The following is a 25,200-nucleotide window of genomic DNA, read 5'->3' as shown; positions in this document are numbered from 1 at the left end:
CCCCGCAGGCGGCCCAGGGCTCGAGTGCGCACTGGGGAGTCGGGCCGGTGTCAGCCTAGCAGGTCGGCCCCGTCTGGGTTAGAATTTACGTGAACCCAACTTCCAAGCGGAGCCTCAAGGAAGAGCCTAGACCCCCCCGTGGCACGTGAACCTGCTGCGGGCGAGCCTACCTGCGCCGCCTGGTCGCACAGCGGGCTGTGGAAGAAGGACAGGAGGACGTGGAGCACGCCGCGCCGGGCGTAGAGCGCGAAGCAGCGCCTGTCGCGGAGGCCCTGCCGCAGGAGCCCGAACAGCCACTTCCGCTCGGCGCCGTGCTGCAAGGCAGGCCCACAACGCAAACCCCGTCGGTGCATGCCGCCGCGGCCACGCCCACCGCACGGCTGCCCCACCCCCTTTCCCGCCTGGTCCTGAGCATGCCCACTGCTGCCTTCCAGCAGGCTTCAAGCCAGGGATGAAGGGTCGGGTCTCGGCGACACTGAGCGCGGTTCAGCGGACGGTGTGAGCCCTGAACTGGGCGCGGCAGGTGCTGTGAGGCGCGGGCAACCTCCCCCCGGCGGCCGGCAAAGGGACATGCGGGGACGCGCGCACCGGGGCCCCTCCCCACGCCAGCCCTCGGAGGCTGCGCTGCCCACCCCTTCGCCACCACGCCGCTGTGCCCGCGTGCCGCTGCCGGCCCAGCGCTGAGGGGCGGCGCCCCAGTGACCGTGGCTGGGAAGCCGGCGCAGGGGGCCTCTGCGGCCCGGGGCTGGGGGCTCACCTGGAAATCCGAGCTGTAGAAGAACTGGTAGAAGCCGGGGACTTTGTTCATGTTCAAGTGCTCGTGTGACAGCAGGAACTTGTTGATCTTCAGGTACATGTGGTCCTCTGGGAACACGGGCAGAAGGTCACGCACAGCAGGCCGGGACAGCAGTGGTCTGCAGCAGCCGGGCAGCGTGGGCCTGGGGACCCGGTGTCCACCCGGCCCCCTGGGGGCACCTGCCTGTGAACGCAGGTCACCATTCCCGAGAGCGGGCCGCAGGGAGACCGGTCTGCCCTGCTCGGGGGCTCGGGGACGGCGGCAGGGCCCCTGGCTCTGGGACGCAGCGGGGCCGAAGGGGGCAGACGCCTCCTCCCTGCCGCTCCCGGCCCTCGGTGCGCGGCCTCCAGCCGGGCTAGGCCGCCCGCAGCCAACCACAGGACCACACAGCCAGGGTCGGAGGTGGGCCGAGTGCGCCCAGACCAGCGGGAGGCCAAGGTCACCACTGCAGGGCCCCTGCCAGGAGGACGCCTCAGCACACCCTTCCCTTCGGAGCCTGCGCTGGCTCATCGCCCTGCCTCCGCCCGCCTCCCACGGCCAACCCGGAGCCACACAGAGAAAGCGGCGCAGGGGCGGGCGGACATCGGACCCCAGCCCCGCCAGCCACGGGAGCTTGGACTCGCTGTGGGGCCTCGGGCGAGCTCTGACCCGGGGCCTGCAGCCGGGGGGCCGCCCCTCACCTGAGAACGACTACGCGACACTCGAACACCCCGAGGTCCCCCACAGCCCGACTTTCCAGTAATGAACATGGCCTCACGGCGGGCGGACCCCTGGCGCAGCAGCCAGGCCACAGTCCCACCGGGCCTTAGTGACCGCGGAATGCGGACACGCAGGCTGACCGCCTCTGGCACAGGGCCCAGGGCCACGCAGGCCGACCCCCTCCCCGCCTCCCACACAGAGGGCGTTTGGTCAGGGGCCCCGGAGCGCTCAGGTGGGGTCCCCGTCCCCTGCGCTCTGCACCCGGGCTTCTCACTCCGTGTTTCCCGGAGTCCGGCCCACTTGGCGCCCCGAGCGCCCCACAGCCACTGCTCATTTACTGGCCGCCGCCGTGCCCAGCCCTGGACAACCCGGCCCGGCCTCACTCGCACGTGTGACGGCTCTGCCGGCCCAGCCTCCCACTCGGACTCGGACCCCACCCAGCCACGCCCTGCCAGCCTTACCTGGTTTCAGAACCTGCAAAGCGGCTTTGGCAATGAAGAGGGCCAGGGTGAAGGTGAGCCTCATGTTGGGAGTGCGGACCCCGCTCCGGACCACGTCCAGCAGGTACAGCACCTGCGGCCAGCACGGGCAAAGAGCACTTTCAGAACCGGGGCCGTGGCCTCGCTGCGCACGGCCGGGAGCCCAGCCCTGCGGCGGCCAGCTCCTCGCACCAGGGCTGCCCAGAGGGCGCTCCTGATGGCCGCTCCCCTGCTCGTTGTCCTCCATGAGCCAGGCCCGTGGCCAAGGGCGGAGAGCACCTGGGTCCACCGACAGCCCAGCCCCTCCTGTCCCCACCTCCCGGGGCGATGACGAGGCCGGGTGTCCCAGTAACAGCCACCTGAACCCCTGAGTGTAAACCAAAGAGACAGCCAGCAGAAATGACACAGCTCCACCCACACACAGCACCGAGTGTGCGGAAGGGGGCCTCTCTCGGCTGCCCCCGGGGCTGGGGACCACACGCAGCCTCAGTGTCACCAGCTGGAGCGAACAGAGGTCGCCCGGCAACTCAGAGACCCCCGCAGGCAGGGTGGGGTGGAGAGCCAGCCTCCGGGGCCCTCCTGCGAACCTGCGGCCCCACCCACCTGGGGCTGCTCTCGGAACCGGGCCCCCTCCACGTGCGAGTAGTAGGCCGCCAGGACGGAGTAGGCCGCGGCTCGCATCTGCGGGTCGTAGCTGCTGAGGGCTGCGAAGGTCAGGCCCAGAGCGTTGGAGTCCAGGAATTTCCGACAGTCCACCACTAGTTCTGTGGGAAAGGAAGTACAGCATTAAACACACACGCACACGCACACACACACACACACGATTCCGAGACGCTTGTGGGACGCGGTGAACTGTAATTTCCTTCTGTGCTTCTCCGCCATCCGCTGCACGTGCGAGACGGAAGAAATGCAGGCCCCCCCCCCCCGGCTCCCATCTCCCACTGAAGCCGGTGAACACAGGACTGGTGTGCCCGCCTCAGCCTCCAGGTGCCCGGCCTTCAGCCTCCAAGACGCTCGTAAACCCCGACCAGGGTCATCGGGACTCCGGGAGAGGAGCGGAGGCGCCGTTCGGACGGAAGCACGAGCTGCTGACACCCCCCGGCACCCCGGAGGCCAGGGCGATGCCCCCGGGGGTCAGCAGAGAACGCTGGCTCCCGCGGTCAGCTTGCCACCCGAAGCACCGTCCGCGGGCAGCTGGCCAGGACCCTCAGCCGGGGCAGACCACCCGCCCAGCCCACCGGCTCCTGAAGACTGACTCTCCCTCCCGCCGTGGCCCTGCCCCCCGTCAGCACAGAGCAGCTCCCCGGGCCTGAGCGAGAGCCAGCCCGGGGGGCCCGCGCTGCCACCCGAGGTCCCGGAGACTCGCGGCCCCTCCAGGAGAGGACGAGAGCCGGGGGGAGGCCAGGTGCGCAAGGGGCCCCCCCGACCACATCTTAGAGGGCCTGGTTAACACACACAAGGTTCAGGGTACTTCGAGTCCTCTTTGATGAAGACCAGGCCTCGTTACAAGGTAAACACTGTCGAGAAACAGCTCGGAGGGGACCCAGGCTGCCGCGGCACGGTGACCGAGCGGGGTCCGGTCAGCACAGCAGGCGTGAGGTCCTGTTGGGACCGAGCGGCCACAGGAAGCTCAGGGGGACCGAGGGGAGGATGGCGGCAGGCTTCCCGTTAGAACTAACTCGGCCCAGCCTCGGGGGCACGTCTCTCAAGCGCAGCAGCAGGGGGAAACCCTGCCGACCTAGGATTCACGCTCCGTGGGACTCTCCGAAGTGGAGCCTTTTCCCGTCAAAAAAGGCTGAGCCGATGGGTCACCAGCAACCCGGAACTGTCGGAAGTTTTACAGGGGGAATTTTAGGCGTCAGGAAAATGACGGAGGGTGGAAGTCTGGAACCACACAGAGGAACGAGGAGAAAAACTGGGCGACCAGATGGTACGTACAAAAGACTTAAACCTCTTTAAAGTGCAGCCGACCCCCCCCCCCCGAGGCAAACACGCAACACGTGTGTGGGTTTCGCCGCAGACAGACGGGACGCGGGGGAGCGGAGGGGCAGGAGCGCCGGGAGGAGGGGCGGGTCCACGCGGCCAGAGGGGCGTCTCTGCCCGGGAGCCGTGTGACCACGCGCTCAGACGCAGCCTGCCGCCAACCGAAGGGGAACGGCGTGAACTCCAGAGCAGCACAGGCACCCTCACGCGGGCCCACGCTGGAGCCGAGAGCCAGAGGCAGCACCGGTGTCTGTGGTCACGTTAAGGGTGGACGGCGCACACGCTCCAACGAAAAGGCAGAGGCGGTGCCGTCACAGAGAGTGACGCCCTAGTGCGCCCGTCCCCGGGAGCCCCATGTAACATCGAGACGCAGGTTGAAAGTGCAAAGACGACAAGGACAATCAGAAGACGCCAAGGCTCCAAGAGCGCATGGGCTGAACTCCCTCGTTTTTACCAAGCTGCTACTTCTGAAGCCTCGAAAAGCAGGGAACTGGAGTAGAGCCACACCGCCCTGGACAAGGTGTGCGGGAGACGCCCCTGCACGGCACACCGTAACAGACCCGGGGGAGGGGAGTGTGCGGGGAGGGGAGCGGCCCAGACACCCAGCGTCACACCCGCGAGCAGGGTGCTCGGCCGGCAAGCACGCTTCTGCACGGGCCGCCACTCTGTGCGACGAGCGGATTTCCCGCGTGTCCGCGGGAGGCCCGGAGCGTCTGTGCTGGTCCCCGTCACTCTGGAACGGCGCTCGAGGCCTTAGCACCGGGGCTCCCAGGGAGGAGTGCCCTCGGGGGCTGGGAACACACCAGCCGTCTCAGCCAGTCATAGACCTGTCTCAGCCACTCAGCCCGCTCCTCGTCCGGGGCTGCGCAGACCGACCGCAACGCACCTCCCTGCCACAGCGCCTCAGGCCACTGGCCCCGCCAGCACGAGGGGCGTGTGTTAGAGCAGAAAGCCCCCCTTCCTGGGCCGCTGCGCGGTCAGAGCCCTGGGACTCTCCTGCGGGGTGGCCCGGCGGCGAGGCACAGACGCTGCGCACCGGCCTCTGCAGCACAGGTGACGTTGAAGATGGCAGCCTGCGTCTGCCGGGGGCAGGGGGGGAGGGAGCGGGCCAGCGGCATCGTCCTCCATAGGGCACGGCGTCACGTCAGACGAGGGGAAGAGCGTGGGCAGAGAGGCGAGTGGCCCGACACGTCTGCACACACGTGACCACAGCGTCCCGTGGGAAGGGGCTTGGGGCCCACTTGGTGCCCCTCCGGCCCCGCCAGGGAGCAGGGAACGCACACACTTCCGTCCTGTCTCCCCCGCCACCCACCCGCGGACGCCCACCTGCAGGCCACAGGACACAGAGTGCGGTAAAAACACCCCCAAACCCAAGGAGGCCGGCGCGGCGGTCCTCCCCGCTCCCCAGGATGAGGCGGCTGGTGCGTGACCCCCGCCTGCCGGAGACTCAGAGAAGGCGAGAACCAGGGAAGACACGGAGGACAGAGGGACGTCATCAACGTCTTCGGAGGAAGCCACCGTGTGTCAGAAGCACCAAGTGTCACTTTGTCCAGGTCACGGAGTGAGCGGCGGCAAGAAGGCAGCGCAAGGTCACCGGGGTCACTGACAGCCCTGCGCGGCTGACCGGTGCGGCGGGCCCCTGGCTCCACAGGCCCAGGGCACGGCCCCCCGCCCCGCCCCGCCCCGGCCCCTGGGCCGCGCGTACCTGGCCGGGTCAGCTCGCTGAAGAGGTGCAGGAGGAAGCAGGGGTCATACAGGCCGTCGAGATCCGCCACACTGCCGTCCTGGAACAGCGGGTCCTGCTCGCCCTGCGGGAGCCCGGGGCGGGGACGTGCCGCTCAGCCCGTGGGGCCCCGGGGCGGGGGGCGCTCGCCCCGGGGCCCAGACCTCAAGCTGTTCAGGGTGTTCGCGAGCACTGCAAGCGGTTCTGTGAGCCATGGGGCTCGTGCGTGCGATGATGGGGGCTGGGGGGGGGTGGGCTCTACTAGGAGCGGGGGGTGGGCTCTACTAGGAGCGGGGGCTGGCCTGCGGGGTCCCGCAGGCCTCTGCCCGCCCCCCGCCCCCGGGCAGGGCTGACACGAGCCTCACTGACAGGCTGACACCAGAGCTCCCCGTGAGGCCCCTGCCCCATACCTCGGGGGGCAGCAGCCTCCGGTTCTGGGGGAACTGGAGGATGGTCCTCATCATGCGGTCCCGGTCCAGGAGGCGGAGCACGTCCCCGACGCTCGGCTGCTGCCACAGCGACTTGCCCAGGCTCCGGCATGTCTTGTGGTGCTCCACGGCCGCCGGGCCCCACAGCAGCACCCTGGGGCCGAGCAGGGACAGACAGGTCACGGGCCCCGCGGGGCCAGAGCCGGTGCTGGCGGCAGGGGGCGTGGCCGCCGCAGGGAGCCGTGTCAGCGGCTGGCACACGCCAGGCACCGCCCTGCTCTGTCCCTCACCCCCCATCTCAGCCCGGGGAGAAGGTGGGTGGGGGTGATGCTGGCGGGCGGAGGTGGTGGACACTGTTGGGGACGACAGGGGGGTGGGTGGAACGACACCTAGACAGAGGGCGCGACGTGCCAGGCGCTGCCCCGGCCACCTGAGAGTCCGCACGGCGAGCCAGGCCCTGCCATGGCCCCTCCCCACTGGCAGATGCAGAGACGGGGCAGAGAGCAGAGCCGGCAGCCAGAAGCCTCTCCCAGACAGGCTCCCGCACGGCTCTTGGCCGCCCCCCCCTGCAGCCACCACAGGTCACCTCGCCTGCCCCGGGGAAGGGACACAGGTGCCCCCCTCCAGCGCTCCCCCCGCCCCGCACTGCTGTGCGGTGCACCCCGAAGGCCCAGCTCTGCCCAGGGCCGCTCCTCTGCCCCCGGATGTCCTGACGCCACCGCCTGCGCCCACTGCCCCTCAGCTCCTCGGCCAGCCGCTCTGGTGGGAGGGCCAGCGGACGGAAGGAGGGGCGTCCCGGGTGTGGAGTCTGTTCTGCCGGCGCCCCCAGGCCCAGGCCCAGGCCCAGGCCCCAGGCGCACCTGAAGCTGGCGAGGCTGAGGCTGCTCTGCTCGTAGGCCCGCATGAGGAGCAGGATCTTCTGGTCTGCGGGTCAGTAGCAGGCGAAGTCAGAGGGCTGACCGCTGCCCCCCCCCCGCCCCGCCACACCGCGGGTCCCCGCGCGCCCGTCCTCACCCAGGACGCTGAGAGAGGCGCTGTAGGCCCCCAGGAGCACGGCGAAGTGGCTGCGGTCGCAGACGGCCGGGCACAGCCTCACCACGGCCGACACCAGGTCCACCAGCGCCTCTGGGAGAGAACGGCAGTGAGCATGGGGGGGGCACAAGAGGGAGAGGGGGGACGCATTTCGGGGACCGCTGAGAGCTTCACACGCCTCCTCTGAGCAGGTCTGGGTTTAGGGCTGGGCCTGCTCCCCCCCAACCCCCTTCCTGTCTTCCTCCTCCGTGAGCACCTTGGGGCCCACACGGCAGAGCGCAGTCCTGCTGCCCCCTCACCAAACCCCATGCCATGAAGACTTAGAGCCCAACTCTCCCCCCTGGGCTGGGTCGCCAAAATCTGACACCTCCACGCGCCTGAGCAGGAGGCCGCGGCCCGGCCACTCCTCCGCCCCCCGGGTGTGAGCTGGGCTCTCTTCGCCCAGCTGCCCACCAAGCCCCAGCCTCGGGCAGACCCCTCGGGGCGGGGGCAGCATGCCCTCCCTGAGCAGAGCGCGGCCGGGGCGGGCTGTCCCAGCGGCAGCCTGCGCCGGACTGGGGCGCGCAGGCGCTGGCCCAGGTGCGCGCTGACCCGGACGGAGCCGAGGCCTGGGCTCTCCGAGTCCCCTAGCAGGGCCTGTCCGCAGAAATGTTCGCCCTTTGCCCTTGACAAAACCTTCGGTTTTCCCATTGAGACAGGTCGCATGGCCGGACAGTCTCTCTCGGGCTGGACTGCCCTCTGACTCGGACTCGAATGCAAGCCCGCGACGCAGCCCTGAGACCGCAAGGCGGCTGCGGTGAGCCGGGGCCTTGGCGCTGGGCCCCACGCCACAGGGCAGCGCGCCTGGGCGTGGGTCGGACACCCCGCACCCTCCGGTAACGCTCCCTCGCTCTGCAAACACGCGGGCGCGGGCTCCAGCGCCCAGTGAGCCCGGAAGTCAGGAGCCGCCACCTGCAGGGAAGGGGCGGGGGGTGGGGCACCTTTCACGTGGCCGTCGGGGTCGCCCCCCTCGGGCGCCAGCAGGCTGGGCAGGAACAGGGAGTGCTGGGTGAGCAGTGTGTGGAGCGCCTGCAGCGGGAGCAGCCCCGCGCGCACGGGGCCTTCTGGAAGGTACAGGAGCGGCACGGCGGCGTGGAGGGCCTTCAGAAACGCGGGGTCCCGGTACCGGAACCTGGGGGGCAGTCGGGGGGCAAACAGCTTCGTGAAGGGCAACCTCGTGTCCCAGGAAACAGTAAAAACACGTTTCCTTGGCATCACGGAAATCTTCGCCTGTGTTTTTGTAAGTTGGGGATAATTTGTTGTTTTACAGCAACAAAGCTTATTGCGTGGAATGGATTTTACGTGATAGAAATCATGCAAAACAGTGAAGGGTTTAACGTGTGTTAAACATACATAAACGTACAAATCTTATGAAGAAGTTAACCCAGAAAGTTCCAATTCAAAGAAGGAAGAAAGAGAACTTCCAGCCCCGCCCACCCCGCGGGGAGGCTCACGGCACTCGCCCCCCCGCCCGCACCCACACCTCCCGCTGCACCGCCCCGCGGGCCCACCACGGGGAGCCCTGGAGAAAAGGGGGCGCACATCTGTTCTCTCGGCAGCGCGAGCGCTGGACGGACGTCCTGCCGGGTGGAGACTCGGGCGGCAGAGCTCTGCCTGGGCCTGAGCTGGGGCCCTTGTCCCTGCCCCGCCTGCCCGGCGGGCACCCTCTCCCCACCCTGCCCCCGGGGCCTCTGGGCCCCAGGGCCCCTGTGTCCTGTCCCCCCAGAGCCCACTGCAGGGACGCTCGCGTCCTGTGTGAGGAAGAGGAGGCTGTCGTCTGTGGGAGTAACGTGGAGAGCCCCGCCGCAGCACGCGGGGGGCGTTCTGGGAACACGGGCCGACCGGAGACGCACAGCAGCGCCGACCCGAGCGGCGGCGTTCCTTCCGGCTGTCACCAGCCTGTGGCCCGTCCCGGCTGCCCTCCGCGCGGGTGGAGCACTCGCAGTCTCAGGCCGAAGAGCCGGGAAACGAGGGCCACAGGCGCAGCGAGACGCCGCCCCGGGACCACCGGTCGCCACACCGCGAGTCCGACCGTGTCAGTGGTGCTGCGGACGCGCCCCCCGCGCCGAGTCCAGTCGGCCCGACGACCGTGGGGGGCACAGGTGGGGACGCAGCAGGGCTGAAGCCAGCGAGGGACCCTCCCTGAGAACACCTGGCACGTGGGCGCTGAGAGACACGCGGTGGTCACCTCGGGGACGGCGGGGACCAGGGAGGGGGCTGCTCCCCACAGGCAGGGGCTGGCTCACCCGCCAGCTGGGGTCCGGGGTCCACAGACAGGACGCCCGTGGCACTGAGGGGGGAGGAGGGAGAGCTACACGGATCTGCGTGGGTGGCTCGGAGACATGCGGGGGAACGGCACGTTTGTACACGGTGCTGCCCGCTGTGCAGGCAGCGGCAGGCTGACCCGCAGTCAGGCACGAGGCTGCGCACGGCCGGGGCGGAGCGCGACCCCAGAGGAGCGGGCCGCAGGCGATCGGGGGAGAGAGCGGGTCAGGCCGAGAACTGGGCGTCGACTTACTTGAGTCCGGTCTTCACCAGCTTCTGCCAGTCGTCGGGGTCCACTTCGCGGAGCGAGCCCTGCGGGCGGAGCAGGAGGGACGCGGGTGAAGCCGCTGCTGCTGCGCGTGCAGAGCGGGGCCTGGCGCGGAGGGGGGGCTGCCCCGCGAACGAGCGCCCGCCGCCCAGACGCCCAGGAACGCGCACTCGCCGCCGCCTCGGTTGTCCCCCGCTGCGCCCTCGCGGCTCTGCCGTCCCGCCCGCGCGCCACTCCCCGGCCGAGCGAGGGAGCTTCCCGGCCTTCCCGCAGCGGCCACTGCCCCCTGCGGCCGGCACTGCCGCGCCTCACACCCCTCGGGGTCCATGTGTGCGATGACACCGACCACCGGTGGGTCCCAGGGCGCCGGGCTGCTCTGACGCTCCAGGGCCAGCCACCGTCACCCCTCTCCTCACTGGCCTCACAGAAAGAAGAACCCCACGCGGGCCCCAGTCCCCGGCGGGGAGGCCACCTGCAGACACGCGGCTGCTCTGCAGGGCGGGGGCCGGCGGGGATGCAGGGCTGGGCGTCCTGGGAGGACGGACGAGGCCCCTGGGGGGCGTGGGGGGCATGGTCGCTGGGGCGTGTGCACGCATATCAACACGGAACCACATGCTTCAGGGCTCATGTCACACAACGTGAACACACGCGCTGTGGGGGGGAAGCTGGCCTCGTCACTGTGACCAGAAGGGTTGGTGCGGCACTGGTGGGGCCCGGCGCACAGGGGGGCGGACTGGAGTGCGTGTGTGAGCAGTAACGGCCTCCCCGTACCAGTTGGGGGGGCGGCAGACGCCGTTTACTGAGCGTGTGCTGTGTGGTCTTTGTACGGAACACGACTGAGCAAGTGGAGCAGCGGATCTGCACCCAACTTGGCGTTGACCTTGAACACTCCTCTGTGGAAACTGTTTGGATGACTCAGAAGGCTGCAGCTGCGGGCAACGGGTGACTGGCAGCTTCGTCACGACAACGTGCCCGCTCACGCATCACGTCTCGTGCAGAGTTTTGTGGCAAAACATCCAACCACCCAGGTGACTCAGCCCCGCTACAGCCCAGATGTGGCACCATGTGACTCCTGGCTCTTCCAGAACTACCATCACCTTTGAAAGGGAGGAGATTTCAGACCACAGGTGAGATTCAGGAAAACACAATGGGGCAGCTGATGGTGCCTGGGAGAGCTGTGGGAGGTCCCCGGGTGCCTGCTTTGAAGGGACTGAGGCATCATCACTGTCCTATGTGCAGTGTTTCCCGCATCTTTCCCAACACACGCCTCTACTGCTCCTATCGTGCGGCGGACACTCTCTGGACAGACCTTGTGCCCGGCTGTGGGGGAGGGGGTGTGGGCGGTGACGGTGGGAAAGGCTGTGTGTCGGGGGAGGGGCGCAGAGGGTCCACGGGGCCTCTGTCCTTCCCGCTCAGTTTGCTGGGAACACACAGCTGCTCCGGAGAGGGTGCTGGGGTGGGGGGTGGGGGGCCCATGGAAAAGGGACGGAAGAGAGACCATGGGGGCAAGGAGGGAGGCGAGCATCGAACACCCAAGTCCCAGCGACAACACAGCCTGTCAGCAGGGCAGCCCGCCGCCCCTCTGCAGCTCGGGGCTCTCCAGACTTGGGGACGCTCCCCTGCTCCCCTGGGCCTGCCCAGTGAGGTGCCGAGGGCCCGCCTCGCTCTCACCAACCAGCAGCAAGGGAGCAAGGCCGAAACACACACAGGCCACAGGGCCTCTCGGTGCAGACAGACACGCACAGCCCGGCCTGCGACCCGCGAACCCAGCCACTGCGCGGCCGCCCCGGGCCGTCTCCCCGAGGCCGCCCCTCGTGCCTTGGGTTCTGCAGCCTCAACACAAGCCCCAGACTCGGCGACTCCTAACAGACGCTGCACTGCGCACTGAGAAGTAACTCCCGTGTCAGCTTCCAGAGCGCTACTTATTTCTGGGCGGAAACGTCAGAGAGAAGATACCTCAGTGGAAGGGCAGAGCGGCCGAAAACAGCTGAGCGTTCCCAGATTCCACGGGAACCGCCCCCTCGCAGGGACGAGGGGCACCGACACGGAGCACAGGGGCCTGAAGAGAGCCACGCCGGCTGGGCTCGTCCCGACCAGGCCGTGCTGACCCGTGTGGAGAAAGAACAAAACCCAAGAGCGAGACGAGGAGGGCGTGACTGGGGGGAGCCAGGGGACAGTGACGGACGTCTCGTCGGAGACAGCGTGCGCCGGGGACCCACGGCAGCACCCGCCACGTGTCGGAAGGGGCAGAGGACCCAGCGCGCTACGCCCAGACTCTCCCCCACCCCACCCCCCGAGGGCAGGGCGGCCTGGTCCCAACACCAGTCACACTGCCAGAAGCCGCAGTGGACAACGCCCCTCGTCCGCACGGACGCAGAAGCCCCGACACAGCACCCGCACACCGGACCCACCCACCCGGGGGCGCGGCAGCACCGCACCACGGGGCGGGTGTGCCCCAGGCACGCGGCCCCGGTTAGCGCAGTCCCCTCGCTAACAGGCTGAGCAAGGGGGAAGCGAGCCGCCGTCCGGCAGCTGCAGCCGAGGGTCCGAGGAAGTCCCATGCCCGTTCCCGCCAGCCCCTCGCCCCCGGGCCGCCCTCCTGCCGCTTGGCCTCCCAGACACAACCCTCGCTCCTCGCCAGCCACGCGCGCCCCGGCTCAGAGGGGGCCCGCACGCCCTGGGGGCTCCCTCTGCCCCTTCCACGCGCGACCGGGGCCGGAGGGGAAGGGGCGGCACCCACCAGCAGCCGGCCCAGCCTCAGCAGCATCTGCCTCTCCCAACCCGGGGCTCCGTCTGTGCCTGCGTCTCCATCTCCGTCTGCGTCTGCGTGTCCCCGTCCCGCTGAGGGCCGCGGAAGGTCCCGAGCAGCCACGCCACGCAGGGCGGCAGCAGAGCCTCCTCCCAGGCGCGCAGCTCCTCTGCCGCGCCCTCCAGGGCGGCCGCGACGGCGTCGGCCACGGTCCAGCTGCAGCAGGGGACACGGTCTCCGGGTCAGAGGCGGCGGCGGCGGCCTGAGCCCCTCCAGTGTCAGCGCGAGCCCAGGCAGCGGCCGTGGGGCGCCGAGAGCCTCCGTACCTCGCGTGGCTGCCCGGGGTCTGAAGCGAGCTGGGCAGGCGGTCCATGAGGACGCGGAGGTCCTTGGCTCTCGCGAACGGGACCAGCTGGGCCAGCACCTCGGCGTGCAGCCCCGACCCCCGGGGCCCGTCGGCGCTGAGGAGCCTGGCTTGCAGCGGCCTCCACAGGGCCTTCCTCAGGACGCGGGCGACAGCGGGGGGCACTGCGGTGGGAGACGGAGGGGAGGCTGTCATGCACGGGGAGACGCCGGGCCGGCGCGGACCGGCTCCGGGGAGGCCACAGTCCCGTTCCGCCGCTGCGATCTCGGGGGCTCCCCGCCGGGTGCCAACCGCCCTGCCGGGGCTCCCCATCTGCAGCCCAGTGTCCCCGGGCCCCCGGCTCGACGCCGTGAGCAGACCGTGCGCACGGGCCTCCCAGGCCGCTCTGCAGGACCGCAGGACGGGCAGGAGGACTGTGGACGGGGTGGTCCTCACAGACACCTGCCGTCACTCGCACGTCCCTCGAAGCGGGCGGAGCCGCCCCCTCGGGAGACCAGAAGGGACTAAACCTGAGGGGCCGAGAAAGCGCCTCATCGGACACCCGGCAGGCGGTGAAAGGAGAGCGGGGCCCAGACAGCCCGGCCCAGTGCTGCCGCCACGTCCCCTCGCTGGGGACGGGGACCATCACCCCAAACGCCTGCACAGCCTAGTGTGACCCAGCCCCCTGTGAGGTCCCCCTTGGGGGTCCCAGCTACTGTCCCCCTTCCCTCGGCTCCTTGTGGTGACGCAGAGCTGACGCTGGAGAAGGGAAACCCCACACCACCCCCAGGACCCGGGGCCCCAGCCTGTCTGACTTCACCCCCCCCCCCCACTGCCCAGAGCCCCCCTTCCCGCACCTCGGGCTGGGCGTGCGCAGCGCCCCCGGGTCCGGCACTGCAGGTACGTGAGCACCAGGGGGAGGAGGTCCTCGAGGCCCTCCCGCAGGCGGAGCTCCGCGCCCGGCTGCCGGCACCACAGCTCGAAGCGCAGCAGGTGGGGCCCGCTCCGCGGCACGAGCAGGGCGGCGATGCCCAGGGCCGCCCGCGTCCGCCGGGCCAGGCAGTAGTCCAGCAGGTCGGCTCTGACCCCGGAGGCCAGCTCGGGCTCTCTCTGCAGAGACTGCAGGAACACGGCATCCAGCTCATCCGCGGCCAGCGTGGGCAGCAGAGCCCCCAGACCTCTCACGTACTCCGAGGCCCAGAGGAGTTCGCTGCCCGGCAGCGGGCCCCGGGGGCTGCTGGTCAACAGCTGGACCAGCGTCCTGCCGAGGACGCTCAGGCTCCTCTCCCTCCCAGGGGACTCCCTGGGCGGCTGGGCCACCAGGTGGGCCGCAGGCAGGCGCAGCAGGGCGAGGGCGACCTCGCGGAGTTGGGTGCCCTCCATGTACGGGTGCAGCCCCCGCAGGGCCTCCAGCTGCAGGGGCGTCTCGGGCGGCGGCGCGGCCGGGCCCGCCTCTCTGCTCCGCAGCTCCTTCAGCACGGTCCGGGCCACAGCCTCCGAGTACCGGGCCAGGAGGCCCAGCCGGCCCAGGCTCTGCAGGACGGGCGCGCTCGCCACCAGCAGCTGCAGGACCCCGGCGCTGAGGTGGGCCGCCAGGAGTTTCGCCAGGACGGGGCTGAGGGCGTGCGGGGGCAGGGCCCGCTGCTCCAGGGCCAGGAACCAGCCCTCCAGTGTGGGGTGCCTGAGGACGGCCACGAGCACCTCCTCCAGCGTCTGGAAGACAAGGACAAGGCGCTGGCCTCGCAGGACGGGGCCTCCAGTCCCGCGGCCGAGTTCCGGCACCCCTCTCGGGGGCCGCGGCACCCCATCCTGAGCCCAGGCGGAGCTGGGACCCAGGCCCGACCGAGGGGAGACGGTGGGCGTCTGACCACCTCGGGGCGGCAGAGCTCCCCACACAGCAGCACGGCGGCTCCCCCGTGCTCCTCGCTCGGACGGGCCGCGCAGAGACGCTACGGGTGACGTTGGCCGGCCACTGACTCCTCCCTGGCGGCCCGGGCCCCCCAAGACACCGGGGCGAGGGCCGGGCGGTGAGCACCGCTTACAGAGATCCCAGGGAGGGAGGGTGCGCCAGGTGGTGGTGCGTGAGGCCCCGCCCGGGACAGAGGTGGCCCTGTTGTCACCCACCGAGGAGGCCGGCCTCCCAGAACCCCGAGCTGCAGCCACTGAGCAGGGAGCAGCCGAGCGCCCTGGGCCGGGCCAGAGAGCAGCCCTGTGAGCACGGCTCCCAGTCAGCGAGGCCACACGGGTGCCCTGGGACAGGGACGACTGTCCTCTCCAACTGTCCTCTCCTCCTGTACCGGTGGGGTGGGGGGAGGGGAGGAGAGTCGACCACGCCTCCCAGCGGGGAAGAGCACAGCTCGGGCCCACGTCAGGGCTGCTCTGCCCGACTGGGCAGCAGGAGGCCCTGCACCCACAGACACGCCCCAAACGCCCCCTCGGAGATCAGCTGAGGTGCCTACGACAGGCTCTGAAGTGAGGACCCCGGGAAACAGGACAAATGGCGAACTGTAAGTGAACCCGGGGTCCCCTTGGTGAACTGTGCGTGACTCCGGGCCCCCTCGGCCACCGCCTCACGCCACTGCCAGCAGGACAGCGGCCCCCCCTCCCCCAGCAGGAGGCTTGCACGGGGCTGCCTGGCAAAGGCCGGCCCGCCGTCTGTCCTGCCCTCACACAGGCCGCAGGAGGTGCTGGGTTCCCTGGGGTGCCCCCATCGCATAGCGTCTGGAAACTGTGGCCGGGGGGGGGGGTGGCGACCAAGCACAGAGGTGACCGGGAAGAGGACGCCTGAGTGGACCACACTCTTCCCCCGGCGGAGGGTCGGGCGGCGCTGCTGCCTCCCCAGTTTCCCACAGCAGCCTCGACCTCACTTCCGCTTGGGGGTGGGGAAGGGACAGCGGGGGCCCGAGACGCCCAGGGCAAGGCCAGCAGGAGGAGAGCCGCGGTACCTTGTCTCCGGCCAGCTCCAGCGAGGCCACCGACTCCACGTCCAGGAAGAGCTCGGACTCGGCCCGCGCGGCCTCGCACCTCTCCCGGCTCTGGGCGTCCAGCTGCGCACAGTGCAGGACCAGGCGCCGCAGCAGGTCCAGCAGCAGCTGCAGGACGGCGGGGCCCGCGCTCCGGCCCAGCTGCGGGGACGAGAGCCGCGTGCTCCTCAGACCAGAGTGGTCCCTGCCGGGTCCCCAACCAGACAGCGTGACGGCACTGCCCACACGGCCGCGGTGAGAAGGGCACCTGCTGGGGGTGTTCCGCCGCGAGGGCGGTCCTGCATCCCGACCGGGCACCAGGGCTGCACCGACCCAGCGCACAACCCGCCCTGAGCCTCTGGGAAGCACGCCCAGGGCAGGGGGCTCATGGCGGGGGGGGCTACCCAGGGAGAACGGGACCCGAGGGGCCCCCCTGACCGGCTGCTGCGGAGGGCTTCGCTGGGTTTGCAGTGAGGCCTGAGGAGAAGGGGGCGCAACCCCGCCCACACGCGGCCCCGGGCCAGAGTGACGTGGTCGGCAGGCGCGGCCCAGGCGGAGGGGCGCTCACCTGCCTGAAGCGCTCCACGGTGCTCCGCAGGTACAGCAGCACGTGGGTCGCCGCGCGCAGGACGTGCTGCATGGGGAGGCGGCCGACGGCAGCCCGCAGCCCCGCCTGCGCCCCCTCGTCCAGCAGCCCGCCCTTGGCCTGGAAGGCCGCCTGCAGCAGGGCGCCGAAGGAGCTGGCCGAGGGGCCCCGGGGGGCCAGGCCGCCCGGCACCTGCAGCGGCTTGGGGAAGAGGAGCGGCCAGTCACCCCAGACGGGAAAGGGCACAGCTGGGCGCTTGCTGGGCGGGGGCTGCGCGGGGGCCCGAGGCCCCACAGGGGTGAGCGGCCCGGGGCCTCCCCTGGGGTGGGCCCTCGCGCCCGAGCCCCCAGCCTGCGTGCCGCCCACCCCGCAGGGACCCGAGGCCAGGAGACGCCGCCCTGCTGGCGACACCGCGTGGCCCCGCGGCCGCACTCACCGAGGCCTCGCGGGCGGACTCCGGGATCCAGAGGCTGTAGTAGCTGCGGAAGCAGGCCAGCCGGGGGCCGCAGGGCGGGGCCGGGGGCTCGAACCTGTCGTGAGCCTGAAGCAGGAGGCACAGCGCCAGGGGGTCGCGCTGGCTGTGCAGGACGTCCGTGAGCACAGCCGTCAGGTAGGCCACGACGCCGTCTCCTGCAAGGGGCGAGCGAGGTGCGGCAGGGCTCGCGGGACCGCCCCCCCCCCCCCATCAGCACGCCGCTCACGTGTCCGGGCCCCGAGCGATGCATGCCGACTCCCCAGAGGACCCACAGCCCGCGGGTGGGCCATGCCACCGCCGCAGGCCTCAGGGGGCTCCACGGGGCTGCAGAGCCTCCTTCCAGGTCCTGCGGCCCAGAGTGCAGGCCCAGGAGAGGAAGAGGTGGGGCAGGGCCAGCAGGGCACCCCTCCCCCTGGCAGTTCAGCAGAGACCACTTGGCTGGTCCCCCCCACCAGGCTGGGCCACAGCAGCCCTGCTGGCTGCACCCTCTCTTCCTCGGCAGCACAACCCCCGGCTCCCCCCACCCCCACCCCCCCCCGGAGAGCAGCCGCCCAGAGCACCGGACGTCACCCGGGCTGTCACAAGGTCAAGAAGAGACCTTGACTCCCTAAACCACTGACGTGCCGGGGCTTCGTGGCGACTGCAGCAGACCTGAGCACCCTGACGACTCACGCCCTGTGCTCAGGGGCGCTTCTGCGGGTCTGGGATGCCGGGGTGCCCCGCAAACACTGAGACTCACACCTCGGCCCCAGGGTGTCAAACAGACACCGAGAGGACCAGTGGTGCCTGCGGCAGACACGCTGTCTCAGACTCACCCTTCCGTGGCCCCCAGGCGCCCCGCCCGCCGCGCTCCACCCAGAGCCCTCACTGAGGGGGTTTCGGCAGGGTTTCCAGAGCCCCTGGCGCCCCCTCGCCCCCAAACAGACGCACAGACCCACACGGCCGATGCAGCCACGCGCCCCCCGCCCGCAGCGGGTACCTGCTCCGCCGTCTGCGCTGAGCAGCAGCCTGTTCCTGGCCTCCAGGGCCGCGGGCACCGCTGCGCTGAACGGGAACGTGAGCAGGGCTGTGTCTTCGCCCAGCGCGAGCCCGACCTCCTCGTCCAGGCCCTCGCTGCCCTCCACCAGCACGTCCACCATGTCCAGCACGTCTGAGCGGGGTCGGCCGGGGCAGGAGCGCCACAGGGAGGGGAACAGGGAAACACGGCGGGAAGGTGAGCACCGCACTGCTCTCGGGGGCTACTCGGGACACGGAGTGTGATTCCCAACGGGGGGACGCGTCCTTGGGATGGCCGCCTGTCTGCCAGGTGCTCCGGCTCGGGCGGTGCCAGGCCCGAGTCTGCTCCGGTGACAGCAGAGGGCCCCAGAGGTGCGCCTGCACACCCGGGCGGCCGGCCCGGGTCCGTGGTGCCGCAGCACAGAGGGGCCCAGACTGGGCCCTGCCCCGAGCTGGCCGGAGTGGCCCAGCGGCCTTGCCCACACACAGTGACCACAGTGACTGCCCTCGGAGGGCTGGCTAGGAGGGGACACGCCCACAGCCCGTGCAGGGCTGGGGTCGGCACCGGCACCACGTGCGCGGCCCACACAGCGGGCGTGGCGTGCCGTGCATAAGCTGGACACGTTTCTGCCACAGGGACAGGCCGGGCGGTTTTCGTTTCCACGGCGGGCTGGCCCCTGACGCCAAGGGGGCGGACGGTAGCCCTCTCTCTGTGGGACCCGCCTCTAACCCCCACGGCAGCTGACCCCCACCCACTGCACTGACCCCCAGAGCCCCAGGCCGGGACAGGGCACGGCGCCTACCGTCGATGTGAGACACGGGGATGCTGGCGTCGTCGGCGTCCTGCCCGGCCGCGGCGGCCTGCAGTGCGGCGGCCTCCTGGATGGAGTCCGAGACTCGGTCTGTGTACACGTGGGGGCTCGCCACCAGCGTCAGCAAGACCTGGGCGTGAGAGGGCAGGGGGGGGCCCCGCAGGGGGTCACAGACGAGGCGGGAAGACGCCCCCCACGTCCCGGAGGAGTGAAGGGGAGGCCCGGGGTGCAGGCGGGCCTCAGCAGAGAGAGGGTCAGCGCTCCTCCCCCGCGGGGTTGTAAAGCCTCTGCTGCAGAGTTTGGGACGCGGGCTCCTTTGGGTGTCCGCGTCACTCGGCGCACCCCCCTCTGCACAGACAGTCCGTCCCCAGTGGGAAACGGGGGGCACGCAGCAGCAGCGCCGGCAGGAGCCGCAGGTCGCCAGGGCGAGGCCGGCCCTGGCGCGGCGAGGCCGGCCCTGGCGCGGCGGGGGGGCCCGGGGCGGCGCCCCCTCCCGGGGAGCACGCGCTCACTCGCTCCAGAAACTGCATCACGGCCTCCTGGCCGCCGGCCGCCGTGTCCTCCAGGTGCTCCAGCCACAGCGCCAGCTCCTTCCAGGTGTGCTCAAACACGCCCGTGTCCCGCAGGACCTGCGGGCGGGGCGGGCCGGGTCAGCTGGAGCCCGCCGCCGCGGGGGCCGCCCGGGCTGACGGCGCTCGGGGGCGCACCCCCAGTCCCGTGTCGTCCCCCCGGGCCCCTCCCCCACACCACCACCGCCGCTGCGGGGGCAGACGGGAGCGCGCCCGCTCTGGCAGAGGGTCCGGCCCTTCGTCCCCCCTCCCACCCCCACTGATGGGCGGGGACACGGTCCGGCTGCCGCGGTCTTCTGCCCAGACTCCCGCAGGGTCCCAGGCGCACCTGCGCGCCACAACCCTCCGCCGGCCTGAGAACCCCTCGGGCAGGGAATGGGCCACGTCGCAGCCTCTCGGAGCGGCCCCTCGAGACTCAGACCCGGGGCGAGGAGCACCCACAGTTTCGAGAGAGTGGGTGACAGCAGCCCTAAGACGCCCTCCACTCAGCCGTGTGGGCTGGGCCCCGCCCACCTGGGCAGCTCCGAGTGCCAGAGAGAGGGCGCGGCGGGGGCGCACCTTGACGATGAGGCGTCGGGTGCAGGACCGGAGCTGCGGGTGGGTGCTGCTCACGAGCATCTTCATCAGCAGGTAGAACACGGACCGCTCTCCCCCGGCGGAGTCCGCCTCCGGGCCCTCCTGCGGCGTGAGCACAAGGGCAGCCTCGTGACGGAGGCTGCTGTGCGGGATGTGCGGGCCGGCCGGCAGCCTCCAGGGTGTGGCTCCATCTCAGCTGGCTGCAGCCTGGGATGACCGCGGGGGCCGAGTGTACAGCAACCCCCGGGAGCCAGCGAGCTGCCCCCCCACCCCAACATGGGGGGGCGGAGATGACAAAGATAGTGGGGGGCGGGGGCACCCTCCTGGGCCCGTAAAGTACTCTGCCTCATTGTGCCCCCCCCAGCCACCCTGAGGTGGGGCAGCTGTGACCCCACTGCTCACGTGCACACTGAGGCACTCGGGTGACCGCTGTTCAGGGGCCGAGCTGGGGTCATGCCCGGCCCACGGGTGTGGGAGGGGCGGCCCAGGGCGGGCCAGCTGTCTCAGGCTGTGCATGCTGCCACAGGAGAGGATGGGTGTCACGAGCCCCTGACGGGGTCTTGGGCTTGGAACACGTGTCTCGGGGGAGTGCAGAGCTCCAGCCTCCCGGCCGGAACCCCACAGCGTCAGTGTCCCTGGAGCGAGCCTGCAGCCCCTGGGGCAAGGGTGACCCTGAACCCAGGGGGCGCTGGCTGACACTTTAATCCCAGCTCTTCCAAAGCCTGAGGCCTCTCTCCTCCGCTCACTTTCTAACTGAGCCCCCGGCACCCACAGGCTGCGTGGCTGGGGTGAAAACCAACCACCGGCTGCCCTGGCTTCTCTGTGCGTCCCTGGCTGTGACCCTTCGGCAGGGAGCGAAGTGACGGCTGGCTCTGGCAGCTGTCACAGAGGACGTGTGCGGGGCCAGACACGCGAGGTGCGCTCCAGCAGGGCCGCCCGCCACCGGGATGCAGGCAACGCTCAGAGGGAGGACGGGGGGACAGAGGACCACCCGGTGCCACAGCACCCTTGCCCCTTTCCGGGAACACCACACACGCAGGTGTCAGATGCCCTTCCACGCCACCAGCTCCCGGAGACCTTCAACCAGACCCAGGGCTCCAAGGGAAAAGGCACAGAGCTGCTGGGGGGGAGACCCCAGCCGACGGTGCTGCTCCCGCCTGGGCGCCGCCCAGGGTGCAGACACGCGGCCAACCGCTCGCCACCCCGTGCGTCGGAGCTCCCCTCCCGGGCCGGCACCGTGCTGGCCGGAGGGCCCTGGGAGACCACGCTGACGACCCCAGACGGCGCCGGCGGTCTCCACCCGCTGTCCTCCGCCTCACCCCTCCCGCGGTTTGGTGTCCGGTCCTATCTCTGCCTTAAGTTCTTCCAGAATGAGGACAAAGGGGGAGAAATAGATTTTACCTCATCTCCCAAAAGGTTTAAAAAAGATTAAAATTTTTTTTTCACTGTTCACCGGAGGACGTGCCCCTTAAGTGTGGAGAGAAGGGAAGGGAGGGCGTGGAAGAACCACGGACGTGAGGACAACGTGGACCTGGACCGGCCGCCTCTCGTGAACGCCCCGGCCAGGGACCGGGCCCAGTCCAGCAGGCGCCCCGCCGGGAGCGGAACCCACGACCTCTGGTTTGCAGGACGCGGTTCTGACCAGCTGAGCCACACTGGCCAGAGCCCAGAAGATTTTGAAACGGAAAAAAAAGAAAAGAAAAAGCGAGACAGTCAAGACAGAAAGCACAAAGCGGCCGGCGCCCGGCAGTGCCGTGTTCTCGGCTAGGTGCCTTGGTTTGGAAAAGCAGAGTCACGGCCTCCTGGCTCACGAACCGGGCCGGGCCTCTGCTCTGTGCATGTCCCCCTAAAACAGGGACCCTCACTGTCACCCTCGGTGCCCCTGACCCGCCAGCGTCCTTCCCACCCCGGCGGGCCTCCCCCAGCAGGTGCGCCCGCAGGTGCGCCGCGGACGGAGGGCAGAGCGCTCGCATCCCACCTGGGCCCGCAGCCACGCGAACTTGCTGGCGGGAAGCTCCAGGGCCACCTTCAAGACATGGTGCTGCAGGACGGGGGGCACCTGCGCGCCGAGGCCCCGCTCAGAGATGACACCTGCGGCCGGGAAAGGGCAGTCAGGTCTCGGGGGGGGGCAGCGCCAGGCCCAGATGAGGGGCGCCACGCCCAGAAAGGCGGACGGACGCAGGGTCCCCGTCCTGGGGTTGCCCCCCACAGGCCGAGCCCAACCCCTGACAAGGAGCCGAACCCCACCTGCCACTCAGCCCACCGACCTCTCCCTACGGCTCAATGCCCCCTCCAATCTCTCGCTCACGTTACCCCCCGTGGGGGCGCGGGCCTGGCCCCCGGACTGCGAGCACACAGCAGCACCTGAGACGGGGCCCTGCCCTCTGGCCCCGTGTCCAGGCTTCTCCGGCTCGGGAAGGACACAGCCACCCCGTCCAGACGGCCCATTCGAGTCAACTTCCTGTTTCCCCAGCAAAAGGGCAGCCCCCCCCCCCCGCCCCAGTCACCTGGAAAGCCAAGTGCAGCTTTGGCCGGGGCCCACCCCACGGCCTGGACACACTGGGAGCTGCGAGGCTTCTCCCGAGGCCCCGGCACAGAGGCGACCCCGCGGGACACACGTCCCCACGGAGGAGAAGCCACGGGGCAGGCCGCACTCCGCCTACAGGCGCGGGGGGGGCCGCACTTGGGCTCGCTGGGTAGAGCCCGTGGCTGCGCCGGAGCGCCTGCCCGAGAACGGACTGCTCCCCGCCCCCCGGGCCCCCCCGCCCCTCGCGGAGGGGGCTCCGAGGGGAAGGTCCCTGGCCGGGTTTGCTGGGCGTCCCCTGCTACCGACGCAGGCAGACGGGCCCTCTGACAACACAGGCCTGCGCGGACTCGCAGCCTGGCAGCCCCGCCCACGCCGGAACCGCACCTCTCAGGAGCTTGCTGAAGTCGAAGTTGTACTGCGTGACCACGTGCGGGACCACCTGCTGGTACAGGCAGACGGTCTGGAGCAGGGCGGCTCGCAGGAGGACGGTCTCCGCGTCGTCGTTGTCGTCTGAGCGGGAGGAAGCGGCCCCGTGAGGGAGCGCACTGCCCCGCCCTCCGCGGCGAGCGGCACGGGTCGGGCACCCGCGACCCAGCGCGGCCACCTGCCCGCGGACAGACCCCCTCCCCCACTCCTGGGTGCACACAGTGGAGGTCAAGGCTGTGCAGACGGCCCGGTCCACGTCCCCATTTCAGTGCTGTGACCCGGGGCAGGTCAAGGTCACGGTGTCCCTGTGCCTCCGTGTCCTCTCAACAGTGGGACACCCGGCAGTGCTGGCCCCACTGGGCCCTGGGGTGGGGGTGGTGAGCAGGACACGGACACAGGACACAAAGCCCCCACCCGGGCTGGTAACAAGGTCTGTGCCCCCGAATCTGATTATCGGGGACCACGCAGCCGCCGCCACCTGCACAGCGTGGGAGCCCCCCCCTGCCGCCCCCCTGCCCGGAAAGGCCCGGCGTGTCTGCGACACGTCAGCATTGGGCACACGGGCCCCTCCGCAGCCCGCCGCCACACCAGCCCTCACCACACGGGGGCGCCTCGCAGGCCGCAGGAGCCCGGCCGTCCCGCTTCTTTCCTTTCTCTTTCTCGTCGTCCTGCTTTGCGTCCTGTTTGCTAAGCGACTGCCAGACCCACACGATGGTGTTCAGGTCTGGTAAAACCTGCGAGGGAGGAGTCACGTCGGCGAGGAGGAGACGCCGGCGAGGAGAACCCCCTGACGAGGGGAAACACCGGAGGGGCGGGGGGCCAAGCATGCGGGCGTGCGGGGACGGCGAGGCGGGACCAGGCCCCGGCCGTGGGCGGCTCTTCTCAGGCCCCGTCCCTGGAACCGTGCGCAGCGGGCCTCGGTGAAAGCAAGTCTGGAGACTACGGCACGTCCCTCGGGGGCCATCCACCCCAGAAGACCTCGGGACCAAGGGGCACGTCCTCATGACTCTGGGGGGGGGGCCGGAGGGGCTTCCCAGCAGCCCCGCCGACCAGCCGGGGAGCAGCGTGGGGGGGGAGGGGTGGGGCACGCCCGCTCCTCCTGATGGGACTGGGTGGGGGGGCCCCAGGGCCACGGATGGACCCCTTCCCTTCGCCTCGCACACGCCCCACCCCGTGCCCTTTCTGGCTGGCGTTCCGGAAAGCCCTGGAAGCTTCTGCAGGAAGGCCGGCCCGGCTGCGGCGCCCACCTTGCTCAGGGCTTCCCTGAAGAGCCGCACGAAGTCCTCCATCATCGGGGCCGTGTACACGCCGGGCTCCAGCCAGGCCTCGCCGCCCAGGCAGTGGTCAATGGTCTTCAGCGCCCTCCTCAGGACCACGGAGAGGAAGCCCAAGGCCGTGTGCTTCACCGGCTTGCTGTCCAGCTGGGGACACACGGCAAACCCGCACCCGTCGGACCCGCACACGCCTGCAGGCTGCACTGTGGGGGGGGGGCACACCTCCGAGCCCTGGGCCCGGCCCCTGCTCGGGCCCCTCCCAGGGAAACCCCACCACTGAGAGGTGCACCCGCTGCCGCCTCGCCCCGGCAGGAGTGTCCCTTCCCTGGAGGGGGTGCGGGGGACGCCCCTGGGGCTCCAGGGCAAACCGCCACCCAGCACGTCAGGCTGGTGCCCTCAGAAACATCCCCCGCACACGGCGAGGAGAAAGTTCTAGAAGCAGCAAGCACTTACGTTCAGGGCCTGGGTGAACATGCTCTTGTTGCACACCGGGGGCACGGTGGTCACCATCACCATGGCCAGCAGGCGGGGCAGAGGGATGAACTCCCGGGTCTGGAAGGCCCGGGACACGTCCGGCTGGGCCTCGTAGATCTACGAGCGGAGGAAGTGGGTGAGCGGGCGGGCGCTGGAGGTGACGCACCAAACCTGGGGCTGTGCGGCGCCGACGGGGCAGCCAGCCCCCGGGCGCAGTGGCCCCGGTGACAGGAGGCCCAGGCCCGGAAGAGCAGCCCGCAGAGCCACTTGCCAGAGAAGCCGGGCCACAAAGCCGGCCGTTCTGGGCGGTGACCTTCAGAGCAGAGCCCGGCCCGCGGCCCGGGAGCCTCTGGAGCCCCCTGGGGGCAAACGAGTCTCTGCCAGAGATGACACAGCACCGCTTGTGGGTGCAGCGCCCGCTGGGCACCGGGCAGACGAGGCTCTCTTTTCGGCACTTGGGACAACAGGACGTGATTACAGACGGCCACGTGAGGCTCCCGAACGGTTCTGTGACTTCCCTCGGGACGCGCGGCTGGGGAGCAGGGGAGCGAGGACCGACGCCTGGCCCAGCCCGCAGAGGCCGAGCACCTGCCCGCCCCCTTCCCCGGACGGCCACGGCACGGCAGGGCCCCGCCCAGGGCGCGGCGGAAGAAAACGGTCCTAGCACTCGGCAGTGGGCAGGCCAGGGACCAGTGAGTGTGTGAGAGACAGACACAGA

The 25,200-nt window shown here is 70.5% G+C and overlaps 1 protein-coding gene across 1 annotated transcript in view; it reads right to left on the bottom strand.

The window, feature by feature from the left end:
- The window catches only part of URB1 (URB1 ribosome biogenesis homolog), a 46,213-nt gene that overhangs the window by 5,901 nt on the left and 15,112 nt on the right, over window positions 1-25,200 (bottom strand). Inside the window, exons 10-35 of the mRNA XM_045852555.1 lie at window positions 24,462-24,599; window positions 23,982-24,155; window positions 23,333-23,468; window positions 22,693-22,818; window positions 21,760-21,872; window positions 19,764-19,883; window positions 19,149-19,265; window positions 18,628-18,766; window positions 17,808-17,978; window positions 16,790-16,983; window positions 16,336-16,554; window positions 15,750-15,929; window positions 13,662-14,517; window positions 12,788-12,989; window positions 12,531-12,677; window positions 12,453-12,489; window positions 9,698-9,756; window positions 8,121-8,311; window positions 7,123-7,233; window positions 6,969-7,032; window positions 6,091-6,262; window positions 5,663-5,765; window positions 2,578-2,738; window positions 1,957-2,068; window positions 758-864; window positions 171-314 (exon numbers count right to left, since the gene is read on the bottom strand). Coding sequence (XP_045708511.1) covers window positions 171-314; window positions 758-864; window positions 1,957-2,068; window positions 2,578-2,738; window positions 5,663-5,765; window positions 6,091-6,262; window positions 6,969-7,032; window positions 7,123-7,233; window positions 8,121-8,311; window positions 9,698-9,756; window positions 12,453-12,489; window positions 12,531-12,677; window positions 12,788-12,989; window positions 13,662-14,517; window positions 15,750-15,929; window positions 16,336-16,554; window positions 16,790-16,983; window positions 17,808-17,978; window positions 18,628-18,766; window positions 19,149-19,265; window positions 19,764-19,883; window positions 21,760-21,872; window positions 22,693-22,818; window positions 23,333-23,468; window positions 23,982-24,155; window positions 24,462-24,599 — 4,293 coding nt within the window. The remainder of the gene's footprint in view (window positions 1-170; window positions 315-757; window positions 865-1,956; window positions 2,069-2,577; window positions 2,739-5,662; window positions 5,766-6,090; window positions 6,263-6,968; window positions 7,033-7,122; window positions 7,234-8,120; window positions 8,312-9,697; window positions 9,757-12,452; window positions 12,490-12,530; window positions 12,678-12,787; window positions 12,990-13,661; window positions 14,518-15,749; window positions 15,930-16,335; window positions 16,555-16,789; window positions 16,984-17,807; window positions 17,979-18,627; window positions 18,767-19,148; window positions 19,266-19,763; window positions 19,884-21,759; window positions 21,873-22,692; window positions 22,819-23,332; window positions 23,469-23,981; window positions 24,156-24,461; window positions 24,600-25,200) is intronic.

The sequence above is a fragment of the Phyllostomus hastatus genome, unplaced genomic scaffold (assembly GCF_019186645.2).
Source record: "Phyllostomus hastatus isolate PE091 unplaced genomic scaffold, TTU_PhHast_1.1 phas_contig_948, whole genome shotgun sequence".
In the NCBI taxonomy this organism is placed as follows: Eukaryota; Metazoa; Chordata; class Mammalia; order Chiroptera; family Phyllostomidae; genus Phyllostomus; species Phyllostomus hastatus.
The sequence above is the reverse complement of the archived record's forward strand: the minus strand, read 5'-3'. Positions and strand labels throughout refer to the sequence as shown.